The sequence below is a fragment of the Triturus cristatus genome, chromosome 5_2 (assembly GCF_964204655.1).
Source record: "Triturus cristatus chromosome 5_2, aTriCri1.1, whole genome shotgun sequence".
NCBI classification, from domain to species: Eukaryota; Metazoa; Chordata; class Amphibia; order Caudata; family Salamandridae; genus Triturus; species Triturus cristatus.
Genome location: NC_140588.1, coordinates 882,946,579 through 882,964,741, shown reverse-complemented (window position 1 = coordinate 882,964,741; position 18,163 = coordinate 882,946,579). Strand labels below are relative to the sequence as shown.

The following is an 18,163-nucleotide window of genomic DNA, read 5'->3' as shown; positions in this document are numbered from 1 at the left end:
GACAACTCTAGAGCGGGGAAGAAGGGATCAAACAGAACCTGGGACTGGACGTTGGCGCTTGGTTGGCTAGGTTATCTTAGCCATAGAAATCCAGTTAGGTTATAATACTTCTCAGGGTTAACTTCCAAAGAAAGTCTTGACCTCAAGCTATCTCCTCCCCAAGGCCACACCCAAAGATGATGCAGTTAAAAACAAAAGGGACAAAATTACTTTTTCTCGTCAAGCACCAGACACATCAGAGAGAAAGTGCACCTGTGCTGCCTAAGCCAACTAAGACAGACAGGGAAAGTCACTGATCTTAGCAATCTTAAGAGATCTACAGCACACTACAACTGACATCAAGGATACCGTAACCTTGATCAACATTAACACGGTCTCTCTTCAGCAATCACTAGCTACAATGGAGGATGAAGTACAAGAAAGCATAGCTAAGATTATACAGTTGGAAGCTTCAATGTCATCATTGCAGGATGACAGTAAGACACACCGAAGCTTTAGGAATTACATATTTCAGTTTCGATTCACATGGAGACACAGTTCCATCAAGTGGAGGAGAGTCACATGCAAGCAATATTCAAATTCTATAGTTTTGAGAAAGCTATCAGTGGAGGGGTCCTTAAGTGTCGAAATCCAGAGGTTTTTAGAAATGGAGATGCTGATAATAGAGATGTTTTAAGACATGGGCAAAGAGGGCAATTGCCCACGCCCCCAACTTTCCAAGGGCTTCCTAGGAAAGTGAACTCATTCTCATACATCACACCCTAGACATGGAACGACCACCTCCCTCAACTCATCAGAGCCTTCTCCTTACTTCTTGAGTTCTGCAAATAGCTGAAGACCTGGCTCTTCGTATAAGCACTGTGGGGACCACAAACCTACACACTTGCCCAAGCATCTGGACACCCTCTTGGGTGATTAGTACGCTATACAAATCAATATAACATAACACAACTTTCTCTCTATTAGACCTCCATCTAATTTAATTCTTTATCTAAACCTTTCTTCATCTCTGGCTACATCTGTCGCTTATTGTCTTTCTGCTCAGTGTCATTGTGAGGATTTCTGGGGTCCCACCAACACATATTCCAACTGTTTCTGTGACCATGTTAAAGTTTAACATATAATTTAGTACTGTTTGGGATCATGCAGGATTAGATTAACAGTAAATTGGTAATAAAATCCAAATTTGTTATGTATGGGGGTCCCCAAAATAATGCTTGTCCAGGGTCCTCAAAATCCTTAAGAGGACAATGGCTGATAATATACTGAGTCTTAGTGAGAAAGGCAGACTGTCGAGAGGCAAGAGCTAGGATAAAGACTCTGGGAGTTCCGTCACTGCAGAACTTGGAAGCATGGAAGGGATTCTGAGAATCTGAGCAATGAGAGGCATCCATTGAGAGCAAAAGCATCTTAATATTTCTGGACTATACTGCCTTGATGCATATTCACTGTCAAAAGTATCAGCAGTCAAAAAAGTTATTTTGCAGCTATCATGGTTGTACTATGATGCAATCAGCAAAAAAACATTTTAAGGCAATAGGAAAGGAGGACATTTTAAAGTGTGGATTCTTCTTCCTCCTTTCATCTTTGGAGTGTTGGTCAACTGTGAAGTTGTGTGTTTGAAGGAAGACATGGAATCCCCTTACATTTTGGCCAATTAGTGGGTCTGAGGTACCTCCTAATCATATGGTGTGCTACAGTATTTACAATAGGAATTGCTGATTTTCCTCCTCTCCTCCAGTTTTGGCCCATCACCCACCCCACCCATTTCTTTCTTTTTGAGGTTATTGGTGGGTTAAAGTGTGACACAGTGGGACGATCTGGTGATGGCATAAACTTTCATAATAGGGTTGTTTATTCTGAGCTGTTCGAGAAAATATTGTGTTGTTTTAAAAGATGTACGACGTCAATAAAAATTAATAGAAACAAATGGGACCTAAGTTGTACTCATACACATTCTCTATCTTCAGATTCATAGGAAATAGAGCTTCAAGCAGGAGTGTGACAATATCGTTTTTACATTCGAATAAAAAGGAAAAAAACACGTTAAATTAAAAAAAATATCCCATTGTTAAAAATTAAATTATCATGCAACAGAAATATAACCTCCTCCTGGAACTTATCATCAAAGTCTTTATTTCGGTAAATTAACATAAAAGAGATACATAATACAGTAATTAGTGTAAAATAATTAATAGGAAGGGACACTAAAAACACGCATCTACATCATTTCTAAAAAATAATGCATAATTCAACAAACCAGAGGAAATACCACCACTTAATTCACAAATGAGCTTAACCAATATCATACATTTAGTACCATACAAAATCTTAGGTGTTAATATCTGTTAAAATGAATGTTGTGGCCTGTGTCTTCCTAATCTGCCACACAAACATTACAAATCTAGAGACAGCAAAAACCATATGGTTTGCCGTGTCTGTTTGAAGAAACCTATAGGCCACCTCATTTTTTGTAGTACCAAGATTCCTACAAATGGGAATCAACCATTTTGACCTTGCCCTTCAGTATGCCGGGCAAAAAAATAGCAAGTAGGGTACAGTTTCTTTCTCGCATCCACATGAGGGGCAGCCCATTTCATTTGGATTTGGGGATCCCACCCATCCTGAAATCAATACACGAAGTGGCAATATTCCGTATCTAAACTGGACATACAGTTTTTAAGCCAGGTTAGGTTTAATTTCATCAAGAAAAGCTTTATAAGATAAATATCCTTAACCACTAAGAAAGAATTTGTTTAAGGGCCTTGTGCATGAGTTAAAAAAAATATTAAACTTGTAAGACAAATTGATTTTTTTAGTTCCTTTACACTTATGGTTGGACAATAGCCCATGCGCTCAATTCAAAGATTAGCAAGGCCCATACCCACCAAGGGTTCTTTAACAAATTTGATCCAAGGTAGATTGGCAGCAAGAGGATGTCTAAGTATTTCCTCCAACCCACAATTATAAAGCGATAATTCGGGTATAGCCCACAAACGTCTCCAAAACAATCAAGGGTCAAAGTTCAATCTTTTCTGAAATTGGTCTAAACCCTGCGTACAACCTCAATGGGATCAAGGGACTGCTAGCTGGTAGATACAGAAGGTGCCTCATGAATCGATTTTCAGCCAATAAGAAAGATTTTAAAAAGATTGTGCCCCCAGATCTCACCACCATAGAGAGCTACCTCTGCTTGATAGGAGCGTAATTGGAGGGCTGGTGAGACAAATCTATAATGGGACCCCTTTTGTAACTTCAGCTTCCCAGCATGCTGTTCCAATTTACGTCTCTGCTTTGCTATATGAGCCCAGTCCATCTTTTCATCTAGGGTAATACCCAAATAATCAAATAGATGAACTTGTTTGAGTGGAATATCCTCTGAAATAGGATTGGGGTGTGTGGTATGGCATGGATTAAAAACCATATCATTTGTTTTGTTGGTATTTATTTCCAAACACCTCAACGTACAAAACCTGCTAAAATAGTCAAATGTTTTCTGTAACCCCATCAGTGGTTTTGACGAGAAAGGTGTCATCTGCAAACATGAGGGCCGGAACCCTCTGGTCTGCTAATCTAGGGGCATCATTGTCACAACTGTTGAGAAAAGCTACTAAATCATTTAGATGTAAGGTAAAAAGGGTAGAGGTCAATACACAGCCCTGTCTTACACACCTCTTTACAGGAACAGGTTCTGTTACTTCTCCCAACTTCCAACACCGGATTTATGTAAAATTATTTTGATGTAATCTATCAATGATGCCACACAACTCTACTAGCGTTTTTCACAGTAGGGTTGTTGGGACTAAGTCAAATGCTGCTCTGAGATCTACAAAGACAGCATATAAACTTCCCTTGTCTATATTAACAGCTTTCCAATAGATCAACTGCAGCCTGAACACCTGAAGTACAGTAGAGGTGCTAGAACGGAAAACCGCTTGTAATGGACAAATTATATCGTTCTCGTCAAGCCAATACTGGGTATGATCCTACCAAAAAGTTTTTGGGTGGTGTCTATCAAACTGATGGGCCTATAGTTGGCAGGATTCAGAGGAAACCCCTTCTTATATACTGGGAAAATCTCAGCCTCTGCCCACGATTTGGGAATACTTAGCCCATTTAAGATGGCATTAAACAACACTGTAAAATAGGGGCACCAGATATCACTTTCTGATCGTAACAAGTTCCCAGGTATCTTATCGATACTGGGAGCTTTATGGGGTACACTCTTTCTAATAGCCTGTTCCTCCTCCAAGCGTGATATCAGATGGAAACCCACCTTGCTCCCCTCCAGCTCAAAATGAGAAGGAATATTTAATATTTCCAACAATGTTTCCTCGCCTGGCATTATTTGGTATAAATTGGAAAAATGTGCTATCCAGGCCTCTGCAGCAATATTATTATCTATCATGGTGATTACCTCCCTGTTACCTATTGCTGTTTGGTTCCAAAGAGTGTTTTGATTATTGTCTCTCGCAGCTTCTAGCAAGAGCCCCCAATTTTGGTTCCCAATCCCTTTTTAACTCAACAAGTACAGTTTTAAAGGCAGCTCTCCTGACTTTTATCTCACCCTTCACATTGCTCTTGATGGAACAAATCAAAGTGCATTTGGCCAAACTAGACTGTCGACTGAACCAGGATAATACACTATTCCTTGGTTTCTCACTTCTTTAAGAAATTCCTTTTTTAAGCTCTCAAAAAGTGCATTGTGCACTTCTCCGACCTTTGAAAGTACAGTCTCCAGGCTCAAAGCCGGGTCAAGATTGCAAAGCTCACCCAGGGTCTGTTCCACCTTATTATAAATAGATTTCATGGACTTTTCGGATCGGACCACTGCGCTCCAATGGATTCTACGCTCATTATGGGTTGGCAGCCATCTGCCATCCAGCAATTGAGCATGGGAAATTCCAGGATCATCTCAAGTGAGTTGTGATCACTATCATGCCTAAGCATCACAACAAAGTCCAATAGGAAGGGCCATAGCTTAACATCCACTAGAATGTAATCAATTAAACTAGCGCTATGCGTTATATTGAAAGTATGATTCCCATCTCTATCTGACTTTGTCCTCCCATTGCAGGCGCAATTGCTATGGTTCAATGATAAAGCATTTAATTGAATTGCCAATGGGGACCATTTCTTAATCAGACAAATGTTAAGGCTAGGGATTAACCAAATCGTGTCCTCTTCAGACAGTGGGGCATGAATAGCTAAGACAAGAGGCTCAGACTGACAATTAAGATCACCTCCACAATTTTAAAACTATCTGGATGAAGTCGAGCCATATGAGAGATTAACAAATCAATAGTAAAAGATTCTTGTCGATTTGCTGAGGGTCTTAAATAAATATTATAGATACTAATTGTACATCCTGTCGGGAATTTAACGGATACACATAGACTCTCATCTGTTATTGTTTCAGACCCCAACACTAAACAACCCACATGCGGCCCAATCCATGTCATCAATCACCCAGAGGGTCTACTCCTAGCACGTGACCTCGCCTCAACCCTAAATGAGGCAAAGCCAACAAGGTTACTCTATAAATGTGCCAGGTTTCTTGAAAAACACAAATGTCAAATTAATTTATATACGTTCCCCAGTTTTGGTTATCCAGCTTGGAACCTAGCCCTGTGATGTTCCATGAGACTACCCTTCTTTTTTGCTTGATCCCAAGATCGGGTACAGCCCTTGGAGGCTCTATGCTACTAAATGGCTCCATACTGCCCCCTCTCACTAAATCAATTCTCATAGCTACTATTATGTGATCATCCAAATTAGAACTTCCAAGATTAACACTGGAAGGTGGCAGACCCCCAGTTATTAAAGTCAGTACTCTCGTTCTTCCCAGTTACTTTGTCTATGGAGGGTATCAGTTGTCCTGTGGATGCATCACACTGCAGGGACACCAAAGAACCAGGATTTTGCAAGATTCCTTTTATGGCATTTTGGGGCAAACAAAAACGATTGGGCCCTCACAGGTGTTCGCTTTATTCCTAACAACCAATTTAGCTTTCTTTCCCTCTTGATGTATTTACTCTTGGGTTTCCTCATTGGATGGACCAGCATCAACTGTAACCATCGGAGAAATATCTTTAAAGTTATGACCACCATTTGACTGTGATATGGATGGAGCTTCAGCAACAACCACAGATGATGTAGAAAGGAGGGAAGGGGGAATGTTCTGAGCAAGTTCTCCTCCTCTTAAGGAAAGTCTCCTTTACGTCAGCTCTATCTCGGTGACTATAACCCCAAGAGCATTTTATCAATCGTAGTGACCTTTTCTAGGGGTGGGGTTGATTGAGCCCTGCCATATATTTCTGTTTCTTCACACTGGACTCTGCTTAAATTGACCAGTTAGAATCTGGTTATAATCGGTTAAAGTACATATCCCAGCAAGCTATTTGGCAATAAGAAGTAAATATCTAAGGTGGTGGCCAGCCCAGCTTCCTCCGGGCGTCGACAGGCATAGACGGGCCCGGTCTTGGCCCAGTCTTTGCCACAGATGCGTCCTGCGCTGTGGGTCCGGAGAGTGCTCTTGTAGCGCGTTGCCTCCCCTCTATGCCCACCTTGCAGCAAAGAGGTCCGGGAGGCTTAGTTCCACCCTAAACCGATGCAGGGAACATCTTTGAGGGAAGGGAAACCACTGTCATGCACCCACGCTGCGGGACTGGAAAGCGCTCTCGTAGCGTGTCACCTCCCCTCGGTGCCTGCTTGCAGCAAAGAGGTCTGGGGGACGTAGTCCCACCCCAGACCGATGCAGGGAACGTCTCTGTGGGCAGGGAAAGCACTGCCAAACACCCCTCCTGGAACCTATCACAAATAGATAGTGACTGGTTGATGACAACACACAGATGTTGAGATTGCTTACAAATCTTTCAGTACATGCTAATACAGATGTAGAGGAATGCAACACCAAGCATAACAAATAGACGAGCTATCCCATCTTACTGTATCTAGTACTTGGCAGTAACAGTGGCTCTACAGTGCCTTTGCAGGTATTCTGCAGATTTGCTGACGGAGACTACCTGCAAGAGAGAGAACAGGAGAAGTGACTGGGCATGCAAGGTACAAATGAACAGTTAGTGGCTGCCTATCTGAGTATCAGGCTGCTTCCTAGAAAACTGCAAGTCAGATGCAAAGGGAAGGAAAGGCAGTCGGCTTTCCGCCCAAGATGAGAGCTCAAAGTATGATTGGGCATCCCTGAAAAGCACAGAGCATCCCACAGCATGTTCGCCATGTTTGCGACCACAAGCATTCTGACTGTCCGTTTTCACATGGGGACTGTACTTGCCTGAAGTAATTAGGCATAATACTCTCTCTACCACCAAAACGCATGCCAGAGGGTTTAAAGTCTAAATCAACCCTTATACAGAGCACTCCAAAGACATGGTGGCAATGGAATATCAATCACTCAATCAAGGATTTGTAGAGTGTGGCAAATCACCTGTGACGGTCTCAAAGCGCTGGAGTTGATAACAGCCTCATGGTGATCTGTTCATAGGCACAGCCAGGTCTTGAGTCCTTTTGCTGAAGTGCAGAAGCAAAGAGGTGGTCCTGAGGGGCAGGGGAAAGTCGTTCCAAGATTTGGCCACCAGGTGTGAGGAACGTCCCCCGCTGTTGCTTTGGCGGATACAGGGGGAGTCTGCAAGGAAGAGAGAGGAGGATGGTAGGTGTCTGGTCGGTTGGCAGAAGGTCATGCGTTTGTTGATGTAAGCTGGTCCTTCATGGTGCAGGGCTTTGCATGGGGAGGTCAACATCTTGAACTGGCATTTCTTCTGGATCGGGAGCCAGGGTAGCTTCATGAGGTGTGGTGAGATGTGGGATCTTCTGGGGCGGTTGAGGATGAGACTAGCCACTGGGTTTTGTATTGTTTGTAGTCTCTTCAGGAGGCATGAGGTGATCCCTACATAGAGTGTGTTCCCATAGTCCAGCCTGCTGGTGACGAGGGCCTGTCTGAGAGACCACCTGATGTTGACTGGTAGCTACCTGAAGATTTTGCTGAGCATGAGTAGGGTGTGGAAGCAGGATGAGATTGCCTTTATCTATTTTTTCATAGATAGCTTGCTGTCCAAGATAATGCCAAGTTGTGGGCGAGGTCTGTCAGGGCTAGGGATGGGCCAAGTTCAGCAGGCCACCATGCGTCGTTCCATGGAGAGGTGTTGTTCCCAAAGATGAGGACTTCAGTCTTGTCCAAGCTGAGCTTGAGACAGTTGTCCTTCATCCTATCGGTGATGTTCATCATACATCTGTGCAAGTTGGTTATGGTGGTGGCGGGGTCTTCGGACAGGGAGAGGATGAGCTGGATATTGTCGGCGTAGGAGATGATGTTAAGTCCGTGTGATCTGACAGTGCTGGCCAGGGGGGTCATGTATGTGTTGGAGGTTGGGGCTGAGGGACGATCCTTGGGGGATGCCGCAGATGATCTTCTTGGGTTCCGAGGTAAATGTTGGGAGACTGATTCTCTGGGTTCTTCCAGTGAGGTCTGAGGCAATCCATTTGAGTGCATTTCCCTTGATTTCGATGTGGTGGTGTCTGTTAATCAAGAAGTGATGGGAGATGGTGTTCAAGGTTGCTAACAGGTCCAGGAGGATGAGGGCTGCCATTTCACAGTGGTCCAGGAGGGCCCTGATGTCATTGGTGGCTGCGATCAGGGCTTCGAGACAGCCGGAATCAGGATTGAGAGGGGTCCTGGAGATTTGTGTGTTCCAGGTGTTTGGTGAGTTACTGGTTGATTGCCTTCTCAGGAACCTTCCCTGGAAAGGGGAGCAGGGAGATGGGCCGGTAGTTCTTCGGTTCTGCTGGGTCAGCGGATAGTTTCTTCAGGAGGAGTCTCACTTCGGTGTGTTTCCAGTCCTCAGGGAAGGAGGCCGAGGTGATGGATTGTTCAGGACTTTCTTGAGCACGTCGCCAATCTTCTTGCTCCCGAGGTTGAAGATGTTGTGGGGACAGGGGTCCATGGGTGCTCAGAGCGCACAGAGTTTATGATGGAGATTGTGGCTTGAGTTGTGAGAGGGTCCCAATATGTGAGCAGGTGTTCTGGGTTTGTGTTCCTGGGTGAGAGCAGGCTGATGCTGTTGGCGGCGGTTAAGGTTGTAGTTTTCGTAGAGGACTAAGATCTTGTTGTTGCAGAAGTCAGTCAGGATGTCGCATAGTTCTTTGGAGGGGGTTATGATGTTCCCGGCGGCTACGGGGTTGGAAAACTCCTTCACAATGGCAAACAGTTCCTTGCTATCACAGAATAGTTAGCCTCTGTAATTACTTCATGGTGCACTAAGCAATACTTCTAGTTTGACCTTGAGTTACAATCCAAGGATATGTCCACTGCATTCTGATAACAAAAACTCTTAAACAGAGAAGCCCACCAGGGCCATTCATCCCCCTTCCAACCTATTTGTTGGACCTGGCCCTTTTTGCACGGTTATCCCCAAATGTTTTGCCTTATTCCTCCTATTTTTTCTGACCAGTTGTTGGCTTTAGGACTCTGGGAACTTTTCCACTGCTAACCAATGCTAAAGTGCATATGTTCTCGGTTTAAAATGTATTGGTGATTGGTTTATCCATGATTGCCATATTTTATTTTATTTTTTAAATAGTTTATTGAGTTTTTAAACCTTGACCAATTATGATTGCCATATTTGATTTACTAGTAAGTCCCAAGTAAAGTGCACCAGAAATGCCCAGGGCATTTAAATCAAATGCTACTAGTGGTCTATCAGCACTGATTGTGCTACCCACATGGGTAGCCCTGCATACATGTCTCAGACCTGCCACTCAAGTGTATGTGAGTGCAGTTTTAAACTGCCATTTTGACCTGACAAAAGCACCAACTTACCAGCCCAAACCTTCCGTTTTACTACACGCAAGTCACCCTTAAGGTGGCCGGAGGCAACCTTGTGGGAGGGTGCAGTGTATTTAAAAGGTAGGACATGTACTAGTGTGTTTTACATGTCCTATTAATGAAATACTGCTAATTTCGTTTTTCACTATTGCAAGGACTATCTCTCCCATAAGGTAACATAGGGATTGCCTTGTGATAGCTTTTAAGTGTAATTTTCCATTGGGATCAGATAGAGATTTTGAGTTAGGGGGTCTCTAAACTCACAATTTAAAAACACATCTTTTGGTGACTTTTTTTTAAATTGCGTGTTTGAAAATGCCACTTTCAGAAGTGAGCATTTTCTTGCTCAAGCACTTTGTGCCTCTGTCTGTCTGTAGAATACACATCTGGGTTGACTGACAGTTGGGCTCTTGTGCATTCACTGTAGTCAGTCACACAAAGGTAGCTGATCCTGAAGGGCCATCACCAGTCTGATGGGCCTTTCTGAGCAAGAGCGGTGGGAGGAGTTGTCACCAACACCTGAATAGGTCTGTGCCTGTCCTCACACAAAGTTGTTTCCACCATCCCTCCAGTGTGTCTGGAGCCAGGTCAGGGAAAGGCATGGTCTTTGCACTATAAAGACATTTCTTTGAAGTTTGCCTACTTCAAAGGCAGAAAGGGATACAAGTACAGGACCTCTGTCACTCCAAAATCAGAACATCTCTGGACTGAGGACATTCTGCCAGGAAGAAGAGCTGGATCCTGTAGGATGGAACTGCCACTCTGCCTGTTGCTTTATTGTGCTGGCCCGAAGCTTGCTGATTCTGGCCTAGGAGTGAAAGTACTGGGCTTTGCTTTCTGTATCCTGCTTCCAAGATTCTCCAAGGGCTTGTGTTGAACTTGCCTCCTGTTAAGAAGTCTCAGAGCCATCAAATACTTCACCTGCCAGTGCCTTGGTTCTTCTGCTGAGAGTCCTGTCTTGGCAAGTGGTGCCAAATACTGTTGCTGGGCCCTTGGAAGTTTAACCTGGTGATCTTAAGAAGAAACGCCACGCATCGACTCCCAGCGCCTGTTTCCTCGACGCATCGCTGACAAAGATCAAGGCACCGCTGCAAAAGATTGATGCATCGTCACTGCCTTCACCGAAGTGTGGTGCCCGCTCGACGCACCGACCACAGCTTGCACTGCAAACGCTCGGACGCAGCACCTACTTCGCGGCTGTGGAATCGACCCAGGGCCTGCTTTGCTGCTGGGAAAGTGACACAGTGCCTGATTCACCACTGTCCCATTGACACAGCGAGTGTGGATTTTTGACGCATCATCCCTCGGCCCAGATTCTTTATCAACACCGCACCGTAGTAAGGAACCGAGGCCGCTTGTCTGGAAACCAATGCATCACCTCCCCTGCCGGTAAGGAACCGACGCATCGCCTCTTCTGCCAGTAAGAAGCCGACACACCACCTTCCCTGCCAGTAGGGAACGGATACATCAGCTCCCCTATGTATTAAGGAACCAACAAATTGTTTTTTTTCCCGGCGCCTCATCTCCCCTGCACCTTACACCGTCTTTCGATTTTTGACACATCTAAAGTACTTTGTGTTAAAACGTACACATACATTAATTTCTATTGACTAAACTTGCTTAACCTTTTAAAAATTATATTTTGACTTGTGTATGTTGGATTTTTGTTGTTTTGGTCTTGTTTTATTGAAATCATTTTTCTAAACTGGTGTGGACTCCTTTTGAAGTGTTTTCACTGTGTTACTGTGTGCGTGTGTACAAATACTTTACACATTGCCTCTCAGATAAGCCTGAAAGCTCATGTCAAGCTACCAAGGGGTTGAGCAGGGACTATCTTAGCTGTGTGACTCCCTTGCCCTGACTAGAGTGAGGGCCCCTACTTGCAGAGGGTACAAACCACTGCCAACTAGAGACTCTTCTAACACTATCAAATACCTGGGCTGGTACTGAATAACAATGAGGAGTGTGGTGTAACCCCAAAACTATGTTTCTGGTATCCACTGTGGTAGGTCCATGGTTAAGTCTTATGCTTGCACCACTGTGGACTCATTCCTTCCATGAACGGTTTTCGCTCTCCTTCACGTGTTGCGGTTGTGCTGTCTTTCAGGCACAAGTCTCCCTCGACTGCCGTGCAGGAGAAGTGTTCTGAGCATGATGCTCTTGCACCGATTTGGAGAGAGAGCAATACCAGCAATTACATGAAGGAAAGCACACTTCTCTCAGGTAGAGTGCGTGTTAAAAAAAAACCTAAGGCCCTAACATTTTAAACTGAATACAGTGCGACTTTCAATTTTCTTTTACCCAGGCCATTATTTTGACAACATTTTTCATTGCTTTGTTTCCCTACTCTCACCCAATGAAGTAGAGTCATATAATGAATATATTGGTGTCAGAGCCCATTCAAGGGTCATCGAGCATCCAGGGGTTACCCAGCCTCAAATGTGGATTTTACAGCCTTTTGCCACGGATGTCCCCGGGCCATTCAAGTACAAAAAAGTGGTGGATGGAATTCTTGAATTCATTTCAGCCACTCTGACTGCATCACAGTCCATCGTTTTTTTTGCCCACCTTGCCACCTCAGATTAGAACTAGCCATATGCTTATCAGCTGTGGTCCTGCTCCGAGAGGGTAGAGATTCAGAACTCAAACAGCTATGCAACAGAGACAATGAAAGTGCAGCCTAGTGCTTTCCTTTATGAAAAAAGAGAAGTACTTTTATTACACACCAAAATGTATTACTACATAAAGTAATGCCAATCAGACACAAGGTTCTAATATGAGTGCTATGAGATTATAATCACACAAAATACGACTAGGCAAGATCATGGTATAGGTACAAGTAGGCTATGGCATATGCAACAGCCATCCTGGTTCTATGACCAGGAGGCCAGTAAATGATGTCCCATTAATAAAACGTTCTCCCAGGGCTTCGATGAGAAATGGAAAAAAATACACATTCTGTTTGGCAGTAGATGCACAGTCAGTGTTTGAATTCACTTAGCTGGTTTACCGGACGTATTGTGCGCTCAGGAATCTCAAGCTTGAGGACCACACACAACAGCAGCACAAGCAGTCCTCCTTGCGGTTCACAATAGTGACATGTGCAGCCCCCCTCCTTTTCTTGGTGTTGGTAAATGAACATAGCTGATCTAAAAAAGCAGCAGTACAGGCCCAAGTGATCTCACCACCCAAACAAGAAGGAGTCTCTTCATCACTGACAGTTATATGTCCTCTGACTGATGTGTCAACTCCCGACAGAGTCAGCACAAGTCATTTCCCTAATGTAGGCGGGTTGCAGCATCACAGCTATGTAGATGGTCACACTTTTAGGCTGTTGGTTGTGCAGGCATACAAAGTGTGGTCAGGAAACGTACGGGGAGCCCAGAAAACTCGTCTTTAGTTGTTGCCGGTAACACTACCTTGATTCAGTCTGCCCTTCTGGGCTATCTCAAGCTTCACGCATTGCAACTGGACTTCTCCTAAGGCAGTCATCTCCCTGCAGGGTCAGGCACTCCTCCCCCTCTCTGAGCAGGCCAGCTAAGGCTCCTAGGCAACAGATAGACCCAAAGCTCTTCCAGGAAGATGGTGCAGACTTCAAGTGATGTCTCACCACTAACAGGAAACTAGCTGTCATGGACACCAGCCATGGATTTCAGTAGTTTGTTGAGTAATCTGTGGAGCACTCAGCTTTGGTTATTAAAAAAAAGAAATGGAATCAAATGGGATAGTTCGTGCCACACTTTTATAGTAATTGTCCAGTCAGGGTGTGCTTTTACTACAGTCAGCATTCTGGCTTGAATTAGCTCCCTTTCTAAAGTAAATTCTCCTTCTGCAGAGCAGATAGTCTTTATTTTCAATTTAATTAATCACAATATGTCACAGGGTCATGACACCGTGCAGGTAATATTTGAAGAGAAAATAACACCATCAGTGAATAAGTGTTTCAAGCAAAATTAATATTAAACAAATAACGTTTTTTGATTTAATAAAATATTTCACACAAAGAAGCAAAACTGTACCTTGTCAAGCTAAGCCAAAGCAGCATGTCGTCAACACGGTGTGACAGTATAAGAAGCACACTGCATTTACATTAGTTGAGGCCAAGCCTCTCCTCTGCTTCATATAGGCCCATGCAGTGATTTAAAATTTGTAAAGTAGCCCGGTCACCTTGTTTAATATTTCAGTGTCTTAGGCTACACACTGAAATGGAAGCAATACACCGTCATTATCTGAGGAGGCTGCACTCGAACCTCCCTCTTGTGCACTGGTTTACCAGGAGAATCCAAAATGGATCCAGCTGATCTCTGTTCGAGTCCTGCTACCAGTTACCATGCATATGACACGCACATTGCGATATCAGTGCAGGGTCTGGACATTACATTCAAGCAACACTTTATTTGAGTGAGCCTGTAGGCACCAGACTTAACCCTAAACAGAAAAAAGTTCCATGTAGTATTATGATGTAGAAATGGCACACTGCCACCACTGCTTAATGTACATGTCCCAGGACATGGATGACAGTTACAAGTCACCTACAGAGTATACTTGTTGCGTCTTTCCAGATTTAAAAGCCAGTCTCTAGGATTGGTTCTAGGCATCACTCAGTATTATCATGTGTGCTGGGACAAAAATGTCAAGATGCCAGATAACTTACAGCTGCGATCACTCAGAACATGCATATTAGGGACCAATTGCTTACTATCACGATTCTAGCTGCCGGTTTGGGGAAAAGTGAGCATACAATTCCATACTAATCCTGTCAGGGGTCCCATTTTCAAATTGTATTGACTATTATCCCAATCTGTACTTACACCGACTATATTTCATTTAAAAATCTTACTAGACTTGGTTGGGCAAGGTTTATGACAGCACAATGAAGGCCAAAGTTTCACTTTCTTAAACTAACAAAAAAGTAACACAGATTCACATATGACCATTCAATGGCCTTGATCACTCTTTTTTACAAAATAGCTCTATTAATGGATTATATGATAATCGTGAAGAGACGGGGAGACAACTATGAAGACATGAAATGTCTTTTGAAAGGGATTCTTAAAGAAACAACCATAGAATGCCATCAATAGCATAACCTGTAAACGAAGGCAACTAAATGTTTTATAACTAATCTGGAAGCAATCCAACTTCATCAACATATCATCAGACCTTTCCGTTCTGCCGGTTACAAGCTTCAACACATCCCTGTACTTTATGAGGGTCTTGATATTTACAAAGGTGCTCCTTGGAGGAACAATCATGCAATCCCTTTAACCCCGGGATTCCCTGAGGAGTAGATTGCAAATCCTCAACCAAAGAAATCAAGGACCACCTCACAATCTGGAGGATTATATCAACACTGGAGTTCTGTCCCCACAAAATTGTCAATACTGCATCACCACGGTTTGTACGGATATGGCAACTTCACATGTATTATACACCTATCTGGTATTTTAGTAAAGTAAGCTGCTGTGGCAAGTTTGGCACAACATAATCTGGGCTCCCTTTTTTGCCCCCCAAATAGGAGGCCAAACTATTTCCATAGAAAGCCGACAACTTTGAGGCCGTCCAACCTTATAGCATGGCACAATTCCCGCCCTATCACAACACTTCCCGACATCACCGAGCCTAGCTGCAGCACCATGTTCTTTGGAATAGGACAGGCCCTCACACATGACACCAGCACTTCCCTCCAAGGATACAAACGATCCAGATACACAAAAGTGCCAACTTGTCTACCCATTAGACAAGGTAGCAGTTCTACAGGGTGAACTAAGGGGCAGCTACATACTATAGAAATTGTAATGACAACCTGGACAACTGGCAGTAGCTGCAACCTCTTCAAAGTGTGACAAGAACAGACTGCCCACAAAATACCATGTAGAATGCTTTATAGAATATGTTTAATTCTCACTAAAGTACGTAAAGTTAGCTGTAGAAAAACAGGTATAGGTTTCTGGAAGAAGGGCATGGACTTTTGTATGGGTTTGGAGATGCCGGTATTTCGAGCCACGGCATGTCCCCTGAAGTATTTACACATTTGGAAGCATTGGGCAGACTACAGAGGTCTTACCTTGGACTCACTGCTATCGATGACTCTAACACTTGATTCGGAGGTTCGGTCCTATGGTCAAGATAAATAACATGATGTATTGTCAGCTGTTTGGTGGGAGGAGGTACTGCATGGGGTTGAAACAAAGCGGCACAGACAAGTTTTCCTGTAGCTCGTTACACTGTTTAGTTCATATAATATTATTTTGTTTTATAATGCCAACTTCTGCAAATATATCTATACATATATATGAATAACTCGCTAGGCACAGTGATGACTGAAATTCTATGAAATATGCTTTGAAAAACAAAGATAAACAGGCATAGGGTGGAGAGGATGTGTAAATAGAAGACACACGTTCTATCTAAGAAAGTGGGCATTCTCTTACCTGCGTAATTTTTCACTGGTTCAATTTGTCCACTAAAAACACAGTAGGAGGCCCGGCAAACCTTCAGAAGACTGTACTTCCTACCGACCCATCTTAATAATTAACATTGAATCAAAAATACTTTCCAAAGTAATGGACATTGGACAGGTCAAGGTTATCCATCTATTGATATACGAGGACCAAAATGCCTTTATGCCCAATAAGGGTACATGGCACTGTCTGCAACGCCTTCATATTGCACTGGCACGCAAAGAAGAAACGTCTGAGGATAGTGCCCCTTTGCATATGGATATAAAACGTGCCTTCGATTCAGCCCGGAAGCCAATCATGATGCAAATACTTCACAAGCTGCAACTTGGTCTCTGTTTTCTCACACTCGATGAAATGTTACACACTGGCACATGGGCCAAGTCAGGGTCAATGGTCTATTGTCTCCTCCTTTTCCGATTGAACGGGGCATGCAGCAGTGCTGTCCTCTTTCGCACTTGGTGTTCGCCCTAGTGGTTGAGCCGCTTGTGGAATTCATTAGCGGGGATACCCGTGTTTGGGGCTTTCAGTGGTGAGGGGGCTGTGTGGTCAAAGTTTCATTATACACAGTCGATATGCTCCTCTATGTAAAGCAACCCAATATTACAGTCCCTTGCCTTATGGAAGTCCTTCAAATCTATGGGGAGGCATCGGGACTTATAGCTGAACTGAGACAAATCTACTTTCCCATTGGTGAAGAAGAGTCTGCCCTCTTGCCTCTCCGGTACTGGACTTCCAGTGGCTACCACCCACTTTTGGTATCTTTTATGACAGAACGTTTTGCGAACTAAACATTGCACCTCTCTTTTCTAAAGTAAAAAATCCTAAAAGCGAGTCATCTCTCCCTCTCACAATGGCTGGCTGCGGTGCATTCTTAAAAAATTATTTCTCTCCCCCAATTTCGTTATGTTTTACACAGAATTGCCTCTACATATTACCACCCACATTTTTCAAAGATCTGAATGCCTATGGGCTGGTAAACCCCTGTGTATCTCATTCGTAAAAAGGACAACAATCAGGACAAGAAGGAGTGGTTGTGAACTTAGATGACTGGGCTGCCCTTATGGTTACCTAACAATGATTGGCTCTACAGAGATCGAGGCGACCCGATTAATAGGCTGGAACAGGACTTGGTTAACAAGGAAGGTTTACTGAACCTGATGTATGGCAGGGGTCACCTTGCAGACTACAGCCCATAGCTTGGCTTCCCATCCTATGCTGGCAAGCCACTCTCAAATATAATACATGGCACACTACGCTCACGGAAAAAACTCACATCTGGCACGGTACTTAACGTGCACAGACAGGCGAACTAAGTTCACACAGTGGAAGTTGGCAGCCATTTCAAATCTTGGTGATGTTTGAAAGGGGGATCACGTTAAATCATTCAAAGAATAAGCAGATTAAGGGCATATCTTGGCAAGCTCTCAGCAGTCCCAGGATACAACCCTTTAGAAACCCAATTGATTATCGAGGGGCCTAGTAGAGGGGGGCATCTCAAAACTATGCAAAGCTCTAGTGATGAATTCACCTGACCCCATATGACAACTAAGGCAAACCTGGGAATCTGACTAGAGTGACCTTCACGAGGACGACTGGACAGAAGGCAAAATAGTCCGCAGACTACTTGCCATTTTTACTTTATTTCGCCTTAATAAGTTTAAATATCTACACAGATACTATTATTCCTACCTCACAACTTTCGTGTATGAGAAGGGCAAAAACTCGTAGCTGTCAGTCAAGACCACAGACATAGACAGGAAGATACATAAAGGTCTGAAAAATTTCATGAGCTATAAAAGAATGAAGCGGTGCTCAGTAATGCGAGGCAGCGCTTGTTAAGGATTCGACATCCCGACATTAC

The 18,163-nt window shown here is 43.7% G+C and overlaps 1 protein-coding gene across 6 annotated transcripts in view; it reads right to left on the bottom strand.

Moving 5' to 3' along the window:
• MTMR1 (myotubularin related protein 1) overlaps window positions 1–18,163 on the bottom strand; it is a 533,995-nt gene that overhangs the window by 287,887 nt on the left and 227,945 nt on the right. For 3 of the 6 annotated variants that reach the window (XM_085608016.1, XM_085608017.1, XM_085608020.1), the window contains one exon: window positions 15,906–15,956. The exons of the other annotated variants lie outside the window; for them this stretch is intronic. In XM_085608016.1, the coding sequence (XP_085464142.1) occupies window positions 15,906–15,956 (51 nt within the window). The remainder of the gene's footprint in view (window positions 1–15,905; window positions 15,957–18,163) is intronic. 6 annotated transcript variants of the gene reach the window in all.